The 24,082-nt window shown below is 42.9% G+C and overlaps 1 protein-coding gene across 2 annotated transcripts in view; it reads right to left on the bottom strand.

The window, feature by feature from the left end:
• Positions 1 to 24,082, bottom strand: part of pacrg (PARK2 co-regulated) — a 141,084-nt gene that overhangs the window by 104,789 nt on the left and 12,213 nt on the right. For both annotated transcript variants that reach the window (XM_058398473.1, XM_058398472.1), the window contains exon 2: positions 20,063 to 20,197. In XM_058398473.1, coding sequence (XP_058254456.1) covers positions 20,063 to 20,197 — 135 coding nt within the window. The remainder of the gene's footprint in view (positions 1 to 20,062; positions 20,198 to 24,082) is intronic.

The raw sequence follows: 24,082 nt of genomic DNA, 5'->3' as shown, positions 1-24,082 counted from the left end.
CAGGGTGCCCATGCCAACCCCTGTGCACAGGCGAAAGTGCCAACAATGGGCACGTGAGCATCGGAATTGGACCAGGGAGCAATGGAAGAAGGTGGGCTGGTCTGATGAACCACGTTTTCTTTTACATCACGTGGATGGCTGGGTGCGTCACATACCAACCAGAACCACAGCATACCTTCAGAATCTAGTGGAGTCCATGCTTCGATGGGTCAGGGCTGTTTTGGCAGCAAAAGGGGGACCAACACAATATTAGGCAGGTGGTCATAATGTTGACCATAATGTGGATCTGTGTATATTAAGTGATTGAAAGTAAAACGTAACGTTAAACAGAGAGGCTAGTGAATTTGATTTTGAGAGCCCGAGTCTGTATTAATTCCGTGTATTGGTCTGATTCTGATCTGATCTTTCCTCTCGTCCATGTTAAGGTGAGTGTTAAGTGTATGTGGCTGATGCAGGCATCTGAAAGGTTATCCTTGTTAGCTAGATTAAAGCTTTAAATGCACTGTCATGAGCAGAATCGATGAGCCACTTCATGGCCGTGCCTTATTGATCCGACTCATCAAGAGGTCACGCACCGCGTCCAGGGGGCAAAGGCTTATAAACATTAGCTTTGTAACATACTGCATCACGTTTCCATGTTAAACTTGGAAGAAAATGCTGTTAGCTAATAAAATTGATTCGCTGGTGCTATGATACTATATGTATAAGAATGGGGGAGAGTGGATTAGCTGTATATTGTATGTGTGTCCATGGACATATTTCAGGTATTTGCTTGATATTACTTTATTGATTGATTATCGATTCAAGATCAGGATGCAGATGTATATCTGCCTGAAAAAAATGTCCTTCAGCATCCCTGGTAATCCCATCACTACAAGGATTTTCTCTCTCTCTTTCTCTTAACACCCACTCTCAGTCTTTTTCTCATTTACCGAGGTAAAGTCTAAGGGTTTAACCTTGTCCCTTTGCAGCGTTTCTGGTGACTGCATCCAGATGCCATCGAGTCTGACCCCAAGTAAGACTTAATACATCCACACTGAATGTCTTTTCAAACAGAAAGAGCACTGCCATACAGAGATACAGCGACACAGACAGACTCCAAACATCTACACACCAAGATTCCCCAACACCCACACATCCAGACTAAACACATCTGAGATCAAAATATCCACGCAGCCAGTATTAAAACATTTACACATCCAGACACGATAACACACTGGTGTGAAATAAGGATTAAAGGATGACAAGGTGTGTAGATATTCCACAGGTTGGTGCAGTAAAGAAGTGTTCAGTCAGATTTAAGAATAAATGAGTATCTAACTATTAGATTGAATGATGTAGCGTGAGTGTAGTATTAACGTAAAACATCGTGGAATCTCAGGACTGAATGGAGCTATAACTATAGTATTAAATTTAGACAATTGAAACATACAGTGAAACCTTGGCATATGAATGCCCTCCCTCATTTATATTCACCTTAAGAATTGAAGAAATACAAAGCATTTTTAGCATACAAACGAATAGAACTGAATGCCGGCTAAGTTGCGCATACGCCCGGGAGGCGTCAGTGGAAAGCCAAGCGAAGCAGAGTTTTTACAAATTATTTTTCAGTCAGAGAAAGCTGTTTCGAAAGAACCCATGATACCAACGCTGCCTTCGGCACATGTTCAAAAGCTAGGTGATTTTTTGCATGTTTTTTTGTTGACATATTGGTTGCATGATCTGTTCTATTTTTAGCCCAAGCTTGGTGGCACGACTTCCAGTGAGGACCCTTGACCCTTGGAAATTGGTAATATTGGTAGTATTTTTGGGCGGCTGGAACGGATTATATGCATTTACATTATTTCTTATGGGAAAATTTGTATTGCAATACGAATAATCGCCTTAAGAACTCGCCTCCAGAACAAATTAGATCCGTATGCCGAGGTTCCACTGTATGTTGTAGAGTAACACAGCGGTGATGTAGCTCGGGAGAGAGCTCGATGCGATTGTTGTAGAGTTAAACCTTTCGTCATGTCGCTGGACACGCCCACATCCAGTCGCCAACAGTTGCTGTCGCTCTTGTCGGCAAAAGTCGCTAGCTCTTTTCAAACACGAATGATCTCTGTATATGTGAACGTAGCATTACTTTTAAGAGTTGTATGTGTCAACACTGTCACTGTAATACAGCACACATGTAAGACTAGAGCTAAAGCTACATTTTGCTAAAGCTAAAGCTACACTTTATTTACTGTTCAAGTAACTGCTCAAACATTACTGTTTTACACTGTAATAGTTTACTGAAATGAATCCCAGGTTAGAATTCAGAACTGTCATAAATACATAAATAAGGGCTTGATAGAGTTAGAGTGCACAAGATTTAGATGGTTAGATGGTTAGTTAGTGCGACACTGCTTGTTGATCATGCTCATGTGTCCTGTCAGCGCTCAGCACCATGCAGGCAGCCTGAATAAAGCCCATGATAAACAGGAGTTATGATAAGAAGTGAGCATCATTTCACTGAGCATAGTGAAAAGCTGTACAGGTTTATGTATGTAGGTTGGAAATGAGCTGAGACAGCTCCTGCCTCTGCCTTCCAGGGCATTTTGCGTTTTTCTAGCTTAACGTCACAAGTGCTTTAGGGAACAATGAGCCTTCTGACACAGACGAGGAAAAAAAAAATACAGAATGTGAGAAATTTCAGTAAGTATTCCTGAGTGCTGTTGATTTCTCAAATCTGATTGATCACAGAAACTTGAAGCCTCGCAAAAGGTATAATACCTCAGCTGTTCATAGCTGGGAGCCAGTGAGAGTTACTGGTCTCTAGATTGTGCTCATCTACTTACTGATAGCTGGTGGTAATATTCAATCAGAGGTCTAAAATCGAATACGCTATATGGCCAAAAGTATGTAGACACCCTTGCTAATTATTGAGTTCAGATGATTTAGCCACACCCATTGATAGAAGGTACATAAAATCAAGCATAAACCTACAAAACATAAAAATATCTATTTCTATCTAGTTTATACTTTTGCCCTGCTACATCTGCCCTGACCTGTATTGGGATTCCACGACCAGCTGAAAACAAGTCTGAGATCACTATGCTAGAAAGAAATCAGTCGCAGCCTCGCTTCTTCATACACAATCATTTGCCAACAGTTTTGGGACACCTCTCCAAATAATTCATCCCAAAGGTGATCTATCGGGTTGAGGTCAAGTTCCTTCACACCAAACTCGCTCATCCATGTCTTTATGGACCTTGCTTTGTACACTGGTGTGCAGTCATGTTGGAACAGGAAGGGGTCATCCCCAAACTGTTCCCACAAAGTTGGGAGCATGAAATCGGCCAAAATGTCTTGGTATACTGAAGCATTAAGAGTTCCTTTCACTGGAACTAAGGGGCCGAGCCTAACCCCTGAGTCTGATGATTTAGAGGGGTGTCCCAAAATGTTTGGCAAAATATTGTATTATTTTGTCTATTTTTCTTACCACCACTGGTAATGCTGTTGAGTTTAAGACCATAAAAAATCCACAATAATCCACTTTAACAGATTTGTTATCAGCAAATAATCTGATGTGGTTGGCAAAAAGGAAACCTTATCTTGATGTCTTTTTTTCTTTGAAAGACATGGGACCATAGCCCATTCCTGCAGGCATCATTGTTCTATTGTTAACATGTCTTTTCTCCCCCTTCTGTGCTTGTCTTCACAATCTGAAATAAGCAGATCGGAGCTGAATATTGAGGTGGTTAATCTGAATATTTCTAAAAAGACATAATTGCCTCTTGTCAAATGCTCTGCTTTTAACTGCAATGCTGTAATCAAAGTGAAGGCAGCTGTTTATAGATGATTGACAGCCCAGTGTCTATAATTTGAGAACCTATTCTTACCGTAGCCATTTTTTAATCGCTAGATTAGATCATAGGTTATATTTGGAAGACATAAATGTGCATTGTAGTGAAAAAAAAAACAGCTTAAACCCAGTGTATATACTGTATATATGGTCTAATAGTTCAAAATCTGTGTGGGTGGCCCTGGGAACTTATCACACGTTGTCATTTTGACGTTTCATATTGTTCTAACTACAGGAACAGGAACCTCCAGAACTGAAACGTTTTTCTTTAGCATGTAAGAAGTAAAGTTCGAGCATCTGTATCTGATTCCAAACTGAAGTGATTCCGCATTTATCCATTTCACTGCAGCACACAGCGATCCAATAATTTGATCAAATTGTCTAGAAAGGCTTTACACATCTTTATTCGTTTACTAAACTGGCTCCTTACACAACATGATATTTGCAGAAAGTTAGCCAAGGAAGGATTAAAACCAAACAACATTTCTATGCTGTGTTATGTATCTTTTTGGTTCTTTAGGCTAGGGTAATGTTACCAGGTTGTGCCACTGATTTTTCAGGACAGTCTGGAATATTTTTTTGTATGTGGCTCTATATTGGATGCTTATTAGATACATTTTTGGGCCTCCCGGTGGTCCAGCGACAGGATCCCGTGCTCTCATTGCCGTGGCCCGGGTTTGATTCCCAGGCAGGGCGCCAACCCGGCCACTGAAGTGTTAACTCTCAGTGTCGGTCCCAAGCCCGGATAAAAAATGGGAGGGTTGTGACAGGAAGGGCATCCGGTGTAAAACCTGTGCCAAATCATGCGGATCAAATGATCCGCTACAAACAGCAGACCCTGCCATTGCACCGGACAAACACTAGTGTAACAGAGGCCAGTGGTAGGTGCTGTGCAGGTAAACCTCACTCCCCTGATCTCAAGAGGCGAACTAACAACTGACGCTAGAGGCTGCAATCTTTAGCCTCCTTGTTAGAGCGCCTGCCTCCCATGCCGGAGACATGGGTTCGAGACCCGCTCGGAACAGTTGTGAGTAGGACCCAGGGGGGTTACACTAGGATAAAAAAAATCTGATCGTGCAACATGAACAAGAAGATCGGAATCAGATCCCATTGCTTTTTCCCATTAATGTGCATGCGTAGATCAATGACATCATCAACATCAAGTGAAATAATGGAGAAAATGCTGATTTATTTCATATATTTAGGAAAATTAATGGATTCAAGCAAAGCTGGAAGAAACAACTGGTCAAAAGTGTGGACGCGAATGTAGTAACCAAGAGCTTGACATAATTTTTATGAAGAATATCCATGCATTTTCTGCGGTAAACAGATTCTCTGTAAATCCTGTCCACCACTCATGGCTCACAGCTGCCAAAACAGAAAAAGCTACCCATCTGCCCTTTATTCACCTTCCTGACCATGAGGAGGTACCGAGCAGTTTGCTGGCCTCAGGAGCAGACACAAGCCTGGATTCATTCATTTGTTGCTTCTAGCATGATGGATTGTTTCACCAATAAGAAGCACGTGTTTTAGGAGACAGGCGTTAACTGTCAAAATAATTTGATCTGACTGGAACCATAAACAGGAATTATGTAGCTTGGAATGTGAACGTTACAGCACACTAATGTTCTATTGATACTACAAAATCCCTATTGATTCATGTCAAATTTGGCTTCGTAAATTGAGGCAGAAGCCCTGCTTGACTAAACTGTCTGTATTAGTGTTAGTGTCATGTTCTGTAGCAAAATCCTCACTCCTCAGTCATGCGTCTTCATTTCAGTTCAGTAAGTAAAGACTGCACACGTGTTCCGGCGTGCCCCCTGCTGAGTCGCTCTTCACTCCGCTAAGCAGCTCACAGCGCCTCTTTTCACTTCGCCTTGTTCGTCCCAGACTCTTCGCCTTATCTTTCCTTCTGCGCGTGACTTCCTGTTTCTTGCTCTCTCTCTCTCTCTCTCAGTCTTCAAAGGGGAGTTAGTCTTCAGCCTCATTAAGGTAATTGAGATAGAACCTTGCAAGACTTAAAGACTGGAAAGGAGCCACCCATTCAAACGAGCACTTAATCACCTTGTTGAGTGAACCGTGTGTGTGTGTGTGTGTGTGTCTGGATCTACAGGCTGGTGCACAATGTAAGCTATATCCCTTCTTTTTTCCACACCGCTCATTCAGGTACAGCGGGTGGTATATTTTGGGCTCTATTTATTTATTTTGGTTCACCTCAAGGGTTCTTGCTCCAAGCAAAGTGACTTGAATGCACCTGATGTCGTAATTCCGACTTCTTGACTTGTAAATATGAGCATCCCAGGAAGCCCTGTTAGCTAATATCAGACCTCCTGTTAGCTAATATCCCTGTTAGCTAATATTAAACTTCCTTTAATTAGCATGTTTTTTGATATTCGCCTGATCGCCTCCTAATTGTTTTTATATGTATATATTATCTGAAGAAAAATAGTCATATAGGGTCACATCCTAGAGCCTGAATCTGAGATATGAATGGGGGACAAAATAAAAAGAAATAAATAATAAATGCTGATGGTGCAAGAAAAGGAAAGCGTGCCAGCTCAGCGGTTTATAGATGCCGCTTACCTGAGGCAAGCAACAACACATTGCTGTGTGCACTTACACACACACACACTCACACACAGAGTAATGGTTGTGGAGGGTAATAGGTGTGGTTTAGCAGCAGTTCTGGGTCAAGTCACTACCTTATTGAAGTTTGAGTCATGGTGAGACCTCGCTAACTCATCTATAATTCATCGCTTTAATATACGCTTAGAACAGACGTGCTCGTAGAAACTTACACTAAACCTTGAAATGTCAAGCGTGCAAACACACACACACACACACACACACACAGAGGGAAACACTCTCTCACAAATACTCTTTCTAGTGTTGGGAGCGTAGGGTTTGTTATGGATTAGTGGTGAGACTATATGGTGTGTGTGTCTGTCATAACAGCAGTGCACTACGAGGCAATGGCAAGGTAAAGCACCGTCAGCAAGCTGCTTTCATCCTCATCCCTCACTCCATCTCTAATATGAGAGAGAGTCAGAAGGACAGAGAGATGTGGCGCTCGAGTCACCAGCCTCGTCCTTCACCGTCTCTCTTCCTCTCTCTTCCTTTTTGGACGTCTGGCTCTGTCTGTCTGTCACTCTTTTGTCCCTGCTCTCTATCTGCCTTTGTAGGTATGTTTCCTTCCTGCCTATATATGTGTGTGTGTGTGTGTGTGGCACCACACACACACACACAGAGTCCTGTCAGTGTAAGAATAGAGGACATCAGGACAAATGCAGTAATGAGCTGTATCTCCACAGTTTGACTGAGCCTGTCAATCATTCCCTTACACACACATACATACACACACACACCACCTCCTCAATCAACACACAGACACATACAGACACACATACATACCTCCCCAGACAGACAGATATATATACATATACACAGACACACACCTCCCTATCAACAGACAGACAGATACACACAAACACACAGAGACACACACGCACGCACCCGCACACACCTCCCCATCAACAGACAAACACACACACATACATACATACATACATACATACATACACACATACACCCCTCCCCATCAACTGACAGACAGACAGCCATACACAGACACCCATGCACACACACAACTCTCCATCAACAGATAGACAGATACACACAGACACGCACAGGCACACAGGCACACAAGCACACGCACACACCTCCCCATCAATATACAGATGGATGCACATGCAGACATAAACACACATACATGCACACACATAATTCCCCATCAACCTTTAGACAGATACACACACAGACATGTACAAACACACATACACACTTACATACATACATATACACACACATACCTCTTCATCAACAGACAGACAGACAGATACACACACATTGCGGCCCTTGCAGTTGTTCAGTCAGCTGTGTGTTCTGCTCCTGATGCAGCTCTTCTCTGTGCACACTACATGCAGATGTAGAACAGTGCAATGCCAGATTAAAGATATTCAGCCTTTAAATAACTTGATTGTTGGGCTAAGATCCAGATGCTTGATAATATGCAGGTGGAAGGTTCATGGGACCACAAGAAATCATTCCTAGTCCTAGACCACAAAAAATCATTCCTAAAAGTGATATTCAAATACCAACCCCAGAGATACAACCACAATAACTCAAGAGGGCCTTGCATGGTCTAGCCCATCTCCTGACTTAAATCTGGTTGGGTTTTGAAATTGCAGGTCCATCAAAGGAACCTTCATAGACCTTGAAGGACTTGAAGATCATTCTTTGGCAAGAAAAATAAACCACAATTAAACCCTAATGCTGAAAAAAGCTAATTACTGATGTAGACTTAACAATCTTTTAACAAAGTACACTATATTACCAAAAGTTTTGGGACACCCCTCCAAATCATTGAATTCAGGTGTTGTTTTTCAGGGGTTGAGCTTGGCCCCTTAGTTCCAGTGAAGGGAACTCTTAATGCTTCAGCATACCAAGACAATTTCATGCTCCCAATTTTTGGGGATGACCCCTTCCTGTTCCAACATGACTGCACAAAGCAGCGTCCATGATGACATGGTGTGGAGGAACTTGACCTCAACTTTTGGGATGAATTAGAGCAGAGACTGAGAGCCAGACCTTCTCGTCCAACATCAGTGCCTGACCTCACAAATGTGCTTCTAGAGGAATGGTCAAAAATTCCCATAAACACACTCCTGAACCATGTGGAAAGCCTTCCCAGAAGAGTTGAAGCTGTTATAGCTGCAAAGGGCAGGACAGCTCCATATTACATTCATGTATGTCCCAAAACCTTTGCCAACCTTTGGTAATGTTGGTCATTTTTCTATCAAGTTTTTATAGTTTATACTACTTCATCTGCAATTACAACTGTAAATCACTCTTTCATCAGTCATCTGGACTTCACTCGAACAGTTTTGGATCGCGTATCCTCTGACCTGGTCCAACTTTGCTGATTCAGATATGTCACTCTGACTTTCTGTCGATATTTTTCAGGCGTTTCTTGCTGAGGCTGTAGTCACAGACATGATGGACTTGGTTTGAATGATGGATTTGTGTCAGCAGGACTAACATTTGAGTGACACTGATGTACAGTGGGTAATATTGACTGACTCAAATATTATGATGTTTATGGGACAGCGTAGGATCTCGTGACGATAGCTACAGAAAGGCATGGATGCAGTGAAGGAGACAGACTCTCTCTCTCTCTCTCTCTCTCTCTCTCCTTCCTGTCCTCTCATTCATTCTGTCCAGTATTCCGGCACTGATTAACCTGATTATGGTGCTAAAATCCAGATGTTTCCTAATATGCAGGTGGAAGATTCATGGGACCGAAAGTAATCTTCCCTGGTGTGGTGCGGCACGAAGATTTCGCAACATGCTCTCAGACTAATGATGATGAAGGAAGGGTAAGAGAGAAAAGCCAGTGGTCACTCGGAAAAAGTTGCGAGATGACTTGAAAGCGGCGTGAACAACAAGCGATCATGTGGTCTGGAGAACATTATACCTATAGTCCTGTGTTTCTCTTTCTCCGGCTTTAACTATGAAGGTCTCTGCAAAATCAGCAAGATTCTCACCAAGTCCTACATAAGCTTAAGTATTAAATTAATAAATAAGGATATTCCATTGTTATTTCAAGTATGCATCCTTATAACCGCAAACTGAGAAACTTCATATAACAAATAAAATAAAGTAGTTCTGTTATTGGATTATTCTGGTGTGTGTGTGTGTGTGTGTGTGTGTATTCCTGGCTAGGAACCATCTGTTTGTGCGTTATGGTATTTGTCCGTGCCTGTGTGTGTTTGCTGTAAAGCCATCAAGCTGCTGCGTAACTCCAAGGCACTTTGTGCAGCGCATTAATCACAGACAGCATTGACTGCTTCCCCGATCCAAACACGCTGACCTTCAGCTTACACAAAAGACATTAGTGCTGTCTATCTGCTTAAAATATGGAGGGAAGGAAAAAAAAAAGAAGAAGAAGAGGGAGGGAGGCAGTGAGAGGAGCTTTCAAGGTAATGAAATCTTGCCATAATTTAGAGTAAAGACTACTGGGGACAGGCCCTGGCCAAAGTCTAAAAAAAGAGTAGAGTCAGGACAAATTAAATTGGATTTAGTTTTTTTTTTTTTTTTTTTCTTGCTTTCTTTTAAATTAGGCTTAAGTGCATGCGTGGAGCACTTCTTCATTCTCGTTTTTTTTTTCCCTCTCTCTTCCCACGAAAGCAAGATAACAGCATTACAGTGCAGAATGAATGGAATCATTTCCAAACCAATTAACCTCTGACAGAATGCATGAGAGGACGGGGAGGAGAATGCTAGAGAGAGAGAGAGAGAGAGAGAGAGAGAGAGAGAGAGAAAGCCTAATAATGTGAGAGAAAATGAGAATCTTTCCACAGGCTAAGTGTGTGAGTGACATGGGGTCCAGATAGTGATAAAGAGGACACAGCCTTGAGGCTATAGGAACCGTAGAAAGAGAGAACCACATAGGGAGAACTTATCCATCAATCTCTCTCTTTCTCTCTCTCTCTCTCTCTCTCATTGCCTATTCAGGAATCAAGCTCATGCCCAGCTGCCACTGCTCCATTTAGTTAATTAAAGGTTCCATTTAAAGCTGCAGCCTTCTGGCAGTGTGCATGCCAATCAATAGCTTTTTGATACAGCGCATGCTGAACACTGTACCCCAACACGCCCCACGCTGCACCTGAACACAAGTATCTTGCTGCACAGGACCTAAACATCGTCTCCCTACACTTTACCCAAACGCCATACTGGTCAAGAACATTCCTTAACTATATGATACACGAAGTGGCACAAACATACAAATATATATGAACAATATCGCACAAGAGGTTATGCAGAATATAAACATGGCTGTGCTTTGGCTGTTGAGAATCACACACAATCCTGGCTCACACTAATTCCCATTCAGGTGCTTCTGGTGTCTTTTCTTCCTTTGCAACTTTATCTGGTGAGCTTTCGTATTTTAAGCCAGAATTCTATTTCTAAAAAGTATTGTTCGCCATGTCTGCTGATGATGTTGCCAGCACTAGTGTAGTAACCATTTCGCACAGTTTAATTAGTGATGGACACAGAGGAGCAGAGTGATACACACACTGAAATGTTTGGGGGTTTATAGTAAATATAAGCACCCTTGGAACACTGCTTGACCAATCAAATTAGTAGACCACAACTAACTGTTGCATAATCAGCTTTATTAGCTTGCTACTGATACATTAACATGTACAACCAGAAACAAATGATGGAGGATCAATGTACCATGGCTGCCAAAATGAAGCATTCTACACATACTGTTCCCTAACAATGTTTACTCAAACTCTACGCCATCACTCTCTACTCAAACTGTTCCCCAACACTCTCTACTCACACTGTTCCCCAACACTCTCTACTCACACTGTTCCCCAACAATGTTTACTCAAACTCTATACCATCACTCTCTACTCACACTGTTCCCCAACACTCTCTACTCACACTATTCCCCAACACTCTCTACTCACACTGTTCCTTAAATCTCTCCACTCACACTGTTCCCAATACTCTCTACTCACACTGTCCCCAACACTCTCTACTCACACTGTTTCCCAACACTCTCTACTCACACTGTTCCCCAACACTCTCTACTCACACTGTTCCCCAACACTCTCTACTCACACTGTTTCCCAACACTCTCTACCTCACACTGTTCCCCAACACTCTCTACTCGCACTGTTTCCCAACACTCTCTACTCGCACTGTTTCCCAACACTCTCTACTCACACTGTTCCCCAACACTCTCTACTCGCACTGTTTCCCAACACTCTCTACTCGCACTGTTTCCCAACACTCTCTACTCGCACTGTTTCCCAACACTCTCTACTCACACTGTTCCCCAACACTCTCTACTCGCACACGCCCAGAGAATCCACGGCCACTTCCAGGACAGCGGAGACTCCCGGCGCATGTGGCAGGGCATTCAGGCGATCACGAACTACAGGACAACTTCACCTGCCTGTGACAGTGACACCTCCCTCCCAGATGCACTGAACTGAACGCAGTTTGAGGCACAGAACAGCACAACAGCGAGGAAGACCATCCCTCCTCCAAATGACCAGGTGCTCTGTCTCACCACGGCTGACGTGAAGAGAACTCTATGCAGAGTTAACCCACGGAAGTCTGCTAGACCAGACAACATTCCTGGCAGAGTGCTCAGGGAGTGTACAGAGCAGCTAGCAGATGTTTTCACTGACATCTTCAACATCTCGCTGAGCAGCTCCATCATCCCAACATGCCTCAAGACAATGACCATCGTCCCTGTGCCAAAGAAGTCTGCGGTTTCCTGCCTCAATGACTATCGTCCCATCGCACTCACACCAATCGTGATGAAATGCTCTGAGAGGCTTGTCATGAGGCACATCAAGTTACAGCTACCACCCTCGCTGGACCCCTTGCAGTTTGCGTATCATCCTAACCGCTCCACGGATGATGCCGTCACCACAACACTCCATCTTGCCCCCACACACCTGGACTGCAAAGACTCCTACGTTCGAATGCTGTTCATAGATTTCAGTTCAGCATTCAACAGAATCATCCCTCAGCAGCTGATTGAGAAGCTGAGCCTGCTGGGCCTGAACACCTCTCTCTGCAACTGGATCCTGGATTTCCTGACTGGGAGACCCCAGTCAGTCTGGATCGGGAACAGCATCTCCAGCACCACCACACTGAGCACTGGAACTCCTCAGGGCTGTGTGCTCAGCACACTGCTGTTCACTTTGTTGACTCATGACTGTGCAGCAATGCACAGATCCAACCACATCGTCAAGTTCGCCGATGACACGACCGTGGTGGGTCTCATCAGCAAGAACGACGAGTCAGCATACAGAGAGGAGGTGCAACATCTAACAGCATGGTGCAGAGCCAACAACCTGTCTCTGAACGTCGACAAGACTAAAGAGATGGTTGTTGACTTCAGGAGAGCACAGAGTGACCATTCTCTGCTGTTCATCGACGGATCCTCTGTGGAGATCGTCAAGAGCACAAAATTCCTTGGTGTTCATCTGGCAGGAACTTCACCTGGTCACTCAACACCAGCTCCATCACCAAGAAAGCCCAGCACCTCTACTTCATGGGGAGGCTGAGGAAAGTCCATCTCCCTCCCCCCATCCTGACTGTGTTCTACAGAGAGCGTCGAGAGCGTCCGGAGCAGCTGCATCACTGCCTGGTTTGGGAACTGCACCGTCTCGGATTGCAAGACCCTTCAGCGGATAGTGAAGACAGCTGAGATCATCAGAGTCTCTCTCCCCACTATCACGGACATTTACACTGCACGCTGCAACCGCAAAGCCAACAGCATTGTGGATGATCCCACACACCCCTCACACACACTCTTACACACCCCACACACCCCTCACACACACTCTTCACCCTTCTGCCATCTGGAAAGAGGTACCGGAGCATTCAGGCCCTCACAACCACAACAGTTTCTTTCCTCAAGCCATCAGGCTCCTTAACACCCAGGACTGAACTGTACAAAACTCTCTCTCACACACACACACACACACACACTCAGGACTGAACTGTTCAAAACTCTCTGTCTCTCCCACACACATACACACACACACACTCTCTCTCTCTCACCTGTGTGGACACACATACACATAACTTATATTGTTCAATACTTATTGCACTACCTCAACCCTTGTGTTTATTACATCTGCTGCTATATTTATATTTCTGTTTATTTCTATTTTGCACTACCTTAACCGCTGCTATTGTATTTTTGCACAATACATGTTGTCAGGTCTCAAAGTTGTACATCATCTCATTTTATTGAATTTCATTTACATTTCATTACACATGTTCTTTCTCTTTTTTCGGCGCAAAGTGTCCTGTGTTTTTGTGTTGTCTTTTTGTACTTATTGTTTTTGCACTCTCTTGTCGTTGCTTTATTTGCACCTAGCTGCACACTTTGCACTTTATGTGGCTTGGACAAACTTCGGTCCTAGCTCTGTTGTTTTTTGTGTTTGAACTATATGTTGTATGTTTCTGTAGCACCAGGTCCTGGAGAAACTTTGTTTCATTTCACTATGTACTGCGTCAGCTATATGTGGTTGAAATGACAATAAAGCTTCTTGAATCTTGAATCACACTGTTCCCAACACTCTCTACTCACACTGTTCCCCAACACACTTTACCACACTGTATCCCAACACATTTTATTCAAACTGCACCCCAGTACACTTTACTCAAAGTGTACCCAACACTTTCTATTCATGTGGTTGCCCAAAACTCTTTACATAAACTGTAGCCCAACACTCTTTATTCAAATTGCACCCTAAAATTCTCTACTGACACTGTACCCTCTACTGGCACTGTATCTCTCCTCAACACATTTTACTCAAACTAAATGTTTTAACCAAATCTCCTCCCCGCTCCTAAAATTTCCAAACACCTCACTGTGCCACAAAACTCCAATCCAGTATACTCTGGTCATCCACTTACCAAAACCCACCACCTTCCCAGTCTCCAACATCCAAAACCCAAAATAGCATCCCTCCTAATAGCAAACCCAAACCTAATACCTGAGAACCTAAACCAAGCGCTCATACATTAATCTCAGTCTAAGCGCCTTCCCTCTCCACTGATTGTTTGTCGAAGGCCTAAAAAATGACAACGACTGGTAAAAGTGTACAGTGTACACACATGAAGCAAAATTACTGCACACATTTTTCAAGAATATTTTTCTACCTTAATTCCTGCTGCGTATGCCATACATTTACCTTCAGCTATGTTTTTCTTTCTAACGAGGGAAGAGGAAGATTCATCGGCTTTTGCTGGCAGCGGTGTGTCATCATTTGAAAGGCTGTGTGCATTAACCACAAGGCCATGCTGGAACCATTACTGCTCATTAAGCCAGACAGGACCGGCGGTGAACTTGCATTAGCCGATCAATACCTTGCATCTCAACTAATAGGCTATGAGTTAAATTAACAAAAGGATTTGCCATTGCAGTAAAATCTATTTTCCAGTGCTGCCCCCCCATCTTGTTTTTAGTTGCTTGGGTTGTGTGCAGGCTGAAGCATCATGCGGAATCCCAATGAGATGAGGACGAAGATGAGGAAGGTAGCCATGAAAGCCATTGCTCACAAATGTGGGTCCATCTCCAGCCAATCCCAGAATGCTTCGGTCTCATCTCCCTGGAGGACAGCGGTTGGCCTTACCACATGATGCATTGTGCGTGTGTGATATTTCCAGCCCAATTTCCTGAGCTGGTGCTGTCCTCTCCGAGCCCTAGAGAGCATGCTCCTATCAGCCCCCATTTTCACTCAGGGTTTTTTTTTCCTTTATTTCAATCCCAGGAGAGGAAGTGCACCATATCTCACAGGAGCACAAATGCGTGAATGTGTGTGGTGTGGTTAGTACGATTTATTTTTTTTGGTCCCACAGCAGCACAGTGCCCTACAGATAAGACTTGCGAGCTCTAAACTCAGTGCCCTGCATCTACACACCATCTTAATGAAGCGTTAACCTTTAGGTGGGTCAAACATCAGGCTGCACCACACAGCACAGCTGGATCTGGAGCAGAGTGGCACGTCCCAACGGAGTCTAATACAACTTGATGCAACCCTTATAAGCTGTCCGGTTCACTATTTAGCAACGGATTTCATGTGGACACAGGGCATAAAGGGTTAATGACTGTTTGGGTTGCAGTAGAGTGTGTTGCTACAGTGTCAGGCTCAATATGAGCATTAAAAGCAAGACATCTATAGCTGTGGAAGAGGCAATTGAAACTCAGATGGTCTGCTGCACAAAAAAGAAGAAGAAGAAGAAAAAAAAAGAGCAGGCAGATGGCTAAGGAAAATCACTTTCCTTGAGTGCTGTGTCTGCAGTGGCCTGCACTTAGTAGTAACACCCACACACACAATTATTTCAGATACACACACATATATAATCCCAGCGCTCTTTGTACCACCACCATTGGCACATTTCTCCTTCTTGCTCCTGGAATAATTCAATCTGCTAGACAAGATGGATATGTGTCCCTACGGAGCACTTATACTCTCCATTTCCTAAAGCACTTGATCAGATTAATTGATCGCCACCCATAGTCCCCCATTACCGCTCCCCCCCCGACCGCCGACTGCCGCCCCATCCATCCATCCACTCTGCACAGCCCACGGGGAAAAAGATTCAAGGCTGCGAATTAGGTTTGCATCGACAGTCTTATGAAATGCACCTTCGATTTAATTCAAGTCAGGAGTGGAAGCCAAGAGGTCAAATAATCAAAGAAAAGTAAAGAGGACGGGGAGAAGCTGCTGAGGAATGCAGAGGCTCAAATGTAAAAAAAAAAAAAAAAAGCTGCTCTTTCAAAAAATGTAATTATTGCATGAAAAACTGTTCATTTTTCCTCCTCTCTTTAAAGTGGGATCTCTTCTATTTGACTAAAAAATTAAGCATCAGGCAAATTTCCATCCCTTTTAGCTTCACACATTTGGTAAGGAAATTGCATACAGCGATCCAACCCCCCAATGCCCACCCCACCCCCCCTCTATTATCCATTAACCTGTCTTACTGGTCTCTATCTGTCTCTCTCTCTCTCTCTCTCTCTCTCTCTCACACACACACACACACACACATACACCGGTCTGTTAGAAATAACAGCAGGACAACGAACAGCACACTTCCACACACCTGAGCTCACCCTTATCAGCTAGCTGCATATGCTCCTCATACATACACACTCTTGTTGTACACACGCGCGCTCAGCACTCCAGCTAAGAGGCAAGTATTAAAGCTCTCAGAGAAGCTAAAAATATTCCTCTTGCCCGTCAGGTACTCCATATCCCCCTGCTCCCTCTCACACTGCCCTTGACATTTAAACACCCCCTGTTTGGCTCATTCACCTACAGCGACATACACACACACACACACACACACACACACACACGTGCGGAGTTGTGCCCCAGTTGAAATGTAGAATAGGTATAAGTTGTAACATTCATCTTCACAAAGAACTATTATATGTGGGAAAAAATGGGAGAAGAAGGTGAAAGAAAAAAGAGGAATGCCGAAACTTTCTGCATGTGTGTGTGTGTGTTTGGGTCAGAAATCAATACATTGCATACCTCTAGATCAAATAATCACTGCATGACAGTTTGAGGTCTAATGGTGCAGGACAAGGAACGAGGGATCAAGGGTTCATTGGAATAAAAAAAGGATGGCATGATAATGAATAATTAATTAAAAGGGAAGGTAATGGGTGATGATTCTCAGCTGTGTGAGTTTACTTACTGTGTGCTTTGTATTACTTGAGAGAATGCCATGATGCAGAGAGAGAAAGAGAGAGAGAGAGAGAGAGAGAGAGGAGAGAGAGAGAGAGACAGGTTTCTCACACACACACACATATACATGCACACACACAGGCACACAAACATATATATACATATACATGCACACTCACACACTCACACATGCACACATACATATATATACATTTACATGCATACTCACACACGCATATACACACACACTCACACATGCTCACACATAGAAGCATATACACACACTCACACACATGCCCATGTGCACACACACACACACACACACATACATATATATACACATAGTGTATGTATATATATATATATATATATATATATATATATATATATATATATATATATATATACACATACACTATCACACACAAACTCACACATATACACACGTGCTCATGTACACACATGCATACATACACAATTACTCATGTATACACACATGCACATATACACACGTGCACAGTCAAGCTCATGTTCACACACACGCATACACTCCAGTCCCGTTGGGATGTCAGAGTATAACACATCCTCTGTGATGTGACTGAAATTCTAAAACTAAAACTTTTAGACTTTTATACCAACTCCTCTCAGCAGAAATTGAAATAACTGCAGGACTGGACAGGAGTAGTCAAATTGTACAGAATAAATAACAGCTCCTCACGCAGTACTTGGGGAGACAGGGTCATGCCAATTCCACCTCTGAGCAACTAAATCAACAGTGTCTGTGTGTGTCCGTATGTGTGTCCGTTTATGAGTGTGTGTGTCCGTTTGTGTGTGTGTGTGTGTGACTGCATTCTCACACACTCTCTTTCTGAGCTTGATTGATCCTGTAACCTCATTGTGAACTGCTGCCCTGAAGGTTACTTACTGCTAACACAGCACTGCAAACATTCTTGGCCTAATCAGTCTGTCTTGTTTCTACACTCACTTATACACACACCCACCCACCCACACACACACACATATACACACACAGAATCTGATCTCTGAAGCTCATTTGAAAGAAGAAGAGCAGAACTGGAGCGAACGCATCCCGGTAGCGGCAGGAAGATCAGTAAGCCGAGCGTCTGTATTAGATGTGACAGCAACAATTTCATACGACACTTACTGTCTGCTGCTAGCAATTTCCATAAAAGCTACAGGAACGACAAAAGCACTGCATTATTTTTCTTTTCTTTTTTTTCCCCCTTTTTTTAAAGTGCAGGTTGATTCACAGTATTAAAAAAATCACTTTTAATTATTAACACTCCTGCTTTCGGGACGTTTCCGAGAGGGAAAACAGAGCTACTGAAAAGGAAGCGGCTACAAAAGACAAACACACACAGCAGACTGATGTTCTCACACTCTGTGTGTGTGTGTGTGTGGTGTGTGTGTGTGTTTAGTTTTCAGCCAGTCAAGTCAGAGATTTGAACGTATTCTGAAGCAGCATAATGTTACACACTGACATTTCCATCGGTTTCACTCAGTTTAGTTTGAAACAGATCACGCTTCGATGAAATATCAGTAACCTGAAGGTTGTCATGTGGAACAGGAAGCGCATTTCCTGTATAAGGTGGCGTGAGCTCGGTTGCACTGGAACCGCGCTCCGATTCCCGTCAATTTTTCTCCTCTCCGTCACGTTTGTGATGAGTTCCGAAGAACACAAGCGCTACGCAAACGTGTACAGTTGATCGTGTAGTCTAATAGCATCCTGCGTCATTTTGAAAAATGTCTAATGCACACTTAAACTTTAGGCATTAGGCATTAAGTAATGTTAGTTAAATTAGCCTGCAGGCTATCAAAGTGTTGCTTGATGTTATAAATCTCAAAAGATATACAAAGCACCTTAAACTAACTAATTATCAGTAGCTAATTGCGCCGTATCCTGAGGGAAACCAGGATTTTAATTAGGGTTAAATGAGGTTCATAGAGGCGTAGTTTAGAAAACCACTGGTTAGATTCTGTTAGGAGCAAAATACGTAAGGAAAATACAAAACATTTGTAGCTAGTCGAATAATAGCGTCGGTTCAGTTTAATTTCACAACTTTAACACAGCGTAGCTTAGTCAAAAAATTGTTTTATTTGAACAATGATTAATTTAATTTAATAATTTAATTGATGAAAGGTATTAATTATACAAAGCTGTAGAAATCTCATTGCCCTAAAAATTGTTATTCGTTCCTACTTTAAACAGCTCACACTTTTTGCTAGCAACTCAACTTGCTGGCGTTAGGATCCCACGTAGCAAGAGGTTCAAAACAAGCAAAAATCAAATAACTAAATAAGCTACACCGATTAGGCATAACATTATGACCACTGGCAGTTAAAGTGAATAAGACTGAGTATCTCCTCATCATGGCACCTGTTAGTGGGTGGGATATATTAGGCAGCAAGTGAACATTTTGTCCTCAAAGTTGATGTTTTAGAAGCAGGAAAAATGGGCAAGCATAAGGATTTGAGTGAGTTTGACGAAGGGCCAAATTGTGATGGCTAGACCACTGGATCAGATCATCTCCAAAACTGCAGCTCTTGTGGGGTGTTCCCAGTCTGCAGTGGACAGTATCTATCAAAAGTGGTCCAAGGAAGGAACAGTGGTGAATCAGAGACAGGGTCATGGGCACGGAAGGCTCACTGATGCACGTGGGGAGCGAAGGCTGGTGATCCGATCCAACAGATGAGCTACTGTTGCTCAAATTGCTGAAGAAGTTAATGCTGGTTCTGATAGAAAGGTGTCAGAATACACAGTGGATGACAGCTCAGGGCTGTTTTGGCAGCAAAAGGGCAACTAACACAATATTACAGATCATAATGTATTGCCTGATCGGTGTATAGAAACTATATAAACTTTGGACCCGAGCATTCTTCTCTTTGAGAATGATTCGAGATAGTACAGTACCTTCCAGGCGATGCGATTGCCCTTGGTGTCGTGCTCCAGGGCGATGGGGAAATCTCCACGCTCGTAGAACTTCCGGAAAGATGTGGGTCCTGCAGGACGCTCCTTGAACGCTCCGGCTGCAGGAGGACCCACCACCTGACCAGGGAGAGAGGAGGTACAATTAATCTTTCACATTCTAATAATAATGAACTCTATTACATCCCCAATCATTGAAGAACTCTAGATGTAAATAATCCAAAGCAGTTTCCAATCAAAATACACTCAGAAAACACAAAGTAGTGTTTTTTCACACGTGAACTAGTGTGAAACTCCATTTTTAAACACATCCTAGGTTTTCTTGCTTCATGTATTCGGAGAAATACTTTAATCCTGTCTATTCAATGACGTTTCACATGGTACGCTCCTAGACCTTGGTTTAATTTGCATATTTGCTGCGTCAGGAATCATGACCGGATAAATACACTGTTTGACCACTTTAAATAACGGCTTGCTTTTGCATGAGTGAGGAAAAAAATGCCGCCGCATACAGCAAATCCTCCTCGGCTGATTTAAGCCTGTGAGGAAGACAAAAGAAAGCAAACACAGAAAAGCAAATTATATGAATTTTCTTTTAAGCATGGAGAGACTATTTCTGTTCTAACAGCCCTTTCTGACCATGACTGTAAAAAAAATAACTATCCTCGTCGTTCGGAATTGATGTGTTTCCCGTCACCATTTTACATTATTTTTATATTTATTAGGCATAAAGAGACAGCATTTATGTCTAGGATGTGACCCTGTGCTATGACTCTCAAACACATCATAATAACAGGGAGATACTCATAGTGCAGGTAGTAGGATGTATTTTTAGCAGTCAGTGCCTATAACGCAGTATGCAATATGGCCTATACTATATAAAATGCTTGAGTGGAAGTAAGTTTGTGTTTCACGGTTTTGGCACTGAGACTTGGGCTCCATCACAGGAATGGAGATGGATGTGTTACACTTAACCCAGTATACTGTAGAGCTGCAGGGCACAATTCTTCCTGACTACCTGTGTAGGAGCTCCAAAGGCAATATCCACAGTCATTACTGAATGTGATCCTATCACTGCTGAAGGAGTCTACTCAGTCTGTCAGAACACACACTCGCACTCACACACACATACCTATCAGACGGTGTGTTGCACGCCGACAGACTCTAGTAGCCCAGGGCAATGCTGCAAGCCTTGCTATTGTAGTCTTGCTGGTACACACACATACACACACACACTTTCCAGTGCTGTTTCTCATCCTAGAGTCAATACTGGCTTTCACAACCCTGAGCAGGATCTATGCATGTTTACGGCATGTCAACAGGCGCGTAAACTTTTGCACTTTGTCTCAGTAGCTGTAACATTTAGACCATGGATAACTCTTACTACACTAAACACTAAAATGTACATATATTTACTCTACATTGCACAAGCAAGAGTGCTGCTGTACTGAATATCGGCACATTCATTCCCTCAATTCCTACAAAGCGCATTACTTTTTGTATACAAACACGTTGCTTTGTTATCCCAAGTGGTAGCTAGCTCCACCTGGTTGCTAGGTTGAAGCTAGCTGGTTACTATGGTATTTTAGATGGCTAGGGTATAAATGGGCACGGCAGTCCACTTAATTATCTTCGGCAGATCTCGATTGACAAATGATTCAGCTGCAGGAACGAGAAACGTTTGCTCCGTCAACGAAGCTGGATAGGGTGTGGCGTGTTGCTAGGCAACGCACAGACTGAAGGAACGATCTATTGCTAGAACTGGAGTTTTATGACAAGAGGTGTGATGCAAACAGTACAATGTAGTAGTCCATGCAGACAACCAGTACGATGACACCGTGGTATAAGTTAGGAATAAATGTTTCGTCTTCATATCAATGAAAATCAATGACCACTATCTGACCAATCAGGTTCAGGAGTAATGCATAACTTCGAATTTGTCTTTAAGTGCATTATCCTGCTCCTGTCTCATTAAGACACCTCATTCTCATTTATTTATTTTTTTAAGAAACTCTCTCTCCTCTAAGAGGGAGTGAGAGTCAGAGCCACTGATGGATGCTTACTGATGCCGGCTCAGGTGGTCTGCATTTCCATCCGTAACTTGGTTTTGCGTTTCCTTCCAGACGCGACCGTCATTCTATCGCTCTATCTCTCCATCGCACTCGCTTTAAAATTCATTTCGTGCCTAGCGCTACAGTGGATGAGCTGCAGGACGTATTAGCTGTTTGTTGAAGCGGCAGCAGTGGCAGACTGGATCAGAGCTTACTCTCTCTCTCTCTCTCTCTCTCTCTCTCACTCACTCTTCCTTCTTCCTCTATCTTTCCATCCATGTCTATTTTTTTAGCCTCTCTATCTCACCGTCTTATATTTCTTATATTATCTCTTATATTTTCAGTTGAGTGATTATCAAAATCTTTAGCCACCGCATATATATATATATATATATATATATATATATATATATATATATATATATATATATATATGTGTGTGTGTGTGTGTGTGTGTGTGTGTGTGTGTGTGGTGCTGGTGACTCACCCCGGTTATCGGCTCAGGCTGCTCTGATAAGGTCAGGCTGAGCATTGCCACAAGCAACCCAATTACCTCTCTTTATTCATAGGGCATTCACACACACACACACACACACACACACACACTTCTAAAAGGCAGGTTGTTTGCCCTGAGGATTTACTCAGGGCCTACCCGTCAAAACAGAGTGAGCCAAATGTCAGTAAGTGAATTCGCATATTCTCACACACTACTGCATTAACACTGCTGCTCCGTCGCCGATTCCACAAATCAAACAAATCACAATGGGGACATGTCATGGAACAGTCAATCAGGCGTTCCGCGTTAATCAAGCGCTGAGTAAAATTCCCAAGCCTTAAAATTATGCTTTAAATCAATACTTCACATCCAGTATCAGGGAAAAGAAAAGCCTCAGTTGAAGCACTGCCATTCTATTTGAACACTAAAGTATAAACCAGGCTTTAAAGCTGCATAAGGACACTAATTATCACAACATCTTTAACACAAACCTGGATAACTGATGCAAGTGTTGACAAATCAGACATCTCTTTAATATTCATTTTACAAAACATCGAAGAAATATCAAAGACAGCATGTGCTAATCGTTGCAACGGTTGAGAATCAGACTTGTACAGTGCAAGCTACATTCAAATCAATAGCGTGTGTGTTATTTTAGGCTTTTCCATTATCCTGATATTAAGCACTAAGTGTAAGAAATTTCCCCTGCCCATCTACCTCCACTAAAGAAACATTTTGCATTTGGTCTCAAATGGCACAATTAAGTATTATTCTAAGCCATTACTGACCATTAACTGGTTTTCCTTTTATTAAGTTCTCAAACCTACAGAAAGGACTGCATGTTTAAGAGCTTTAAGATCAGCCGAGGATTTTCAATGCAAAGAGAAAGCTTTGGATTCGGAGAATCAGCTCATGCCAACAATCACTGTCAGAAACGGAATCAGAGCTCGTCGGTGTGTTTAACATCGGTACATTTTCCAGTTCGTCCCGGAGATGTTTTGGTTCTGACGAGCCATCTAGCACATGCCACGCTTAATCCTCTAGACGTACACTATATTGCCAAAAGTTTTGGAACACCCCGCCAAATGCTTGAATTCAGGTGTTGTTTTTCAGGGTTTGGGCTTGATGCTTCAGCATACCAAGACATTTTGGACAATTTCATGCTCTGAAATTTGTGGGAAATGTTTGGGGATGACCCCTTCCTGTTCCAACATGACTGCACACCAGTGCACAAAGCAAGGTCCATAAAGACATGGATGAGTGAGTTTGGTGTGGAGGAACTTGACTGGCCTGCACAGAGTCCTGACCTCAACCTGATAGAACACCTTTGGGATGAATTAGAGCGGAGACTGTGAGCCAGGCCAAAACTGGGACATCTGCCTTTACGTGCACATGAATGTAATATGGAGTCGTCCCGCCCTTTGCAGCTATAACAGCTTCAACTCTTCTGGGAAGGCT

This window comes from Hemibagrus wyckioides, linkage group LG09 (assembly GCF_019097595.1).
Source record: "Hemibagrus wyckioides isolate EC202008001 linkage group LG09, SWU_Hwy_1.0, whole genome shotgun sequence".
Classification (NCBI taxonomy): domain Eukaryota; kingdom Metazoa; phylum Chordata; class Actinopteri; order Siluriformes; family Bagridae; genus Hemibagrus; species Hemibagrus wyckioides.
This window is presented reverse-complemented; position numbering and strand designations above follow the sequence as displayed.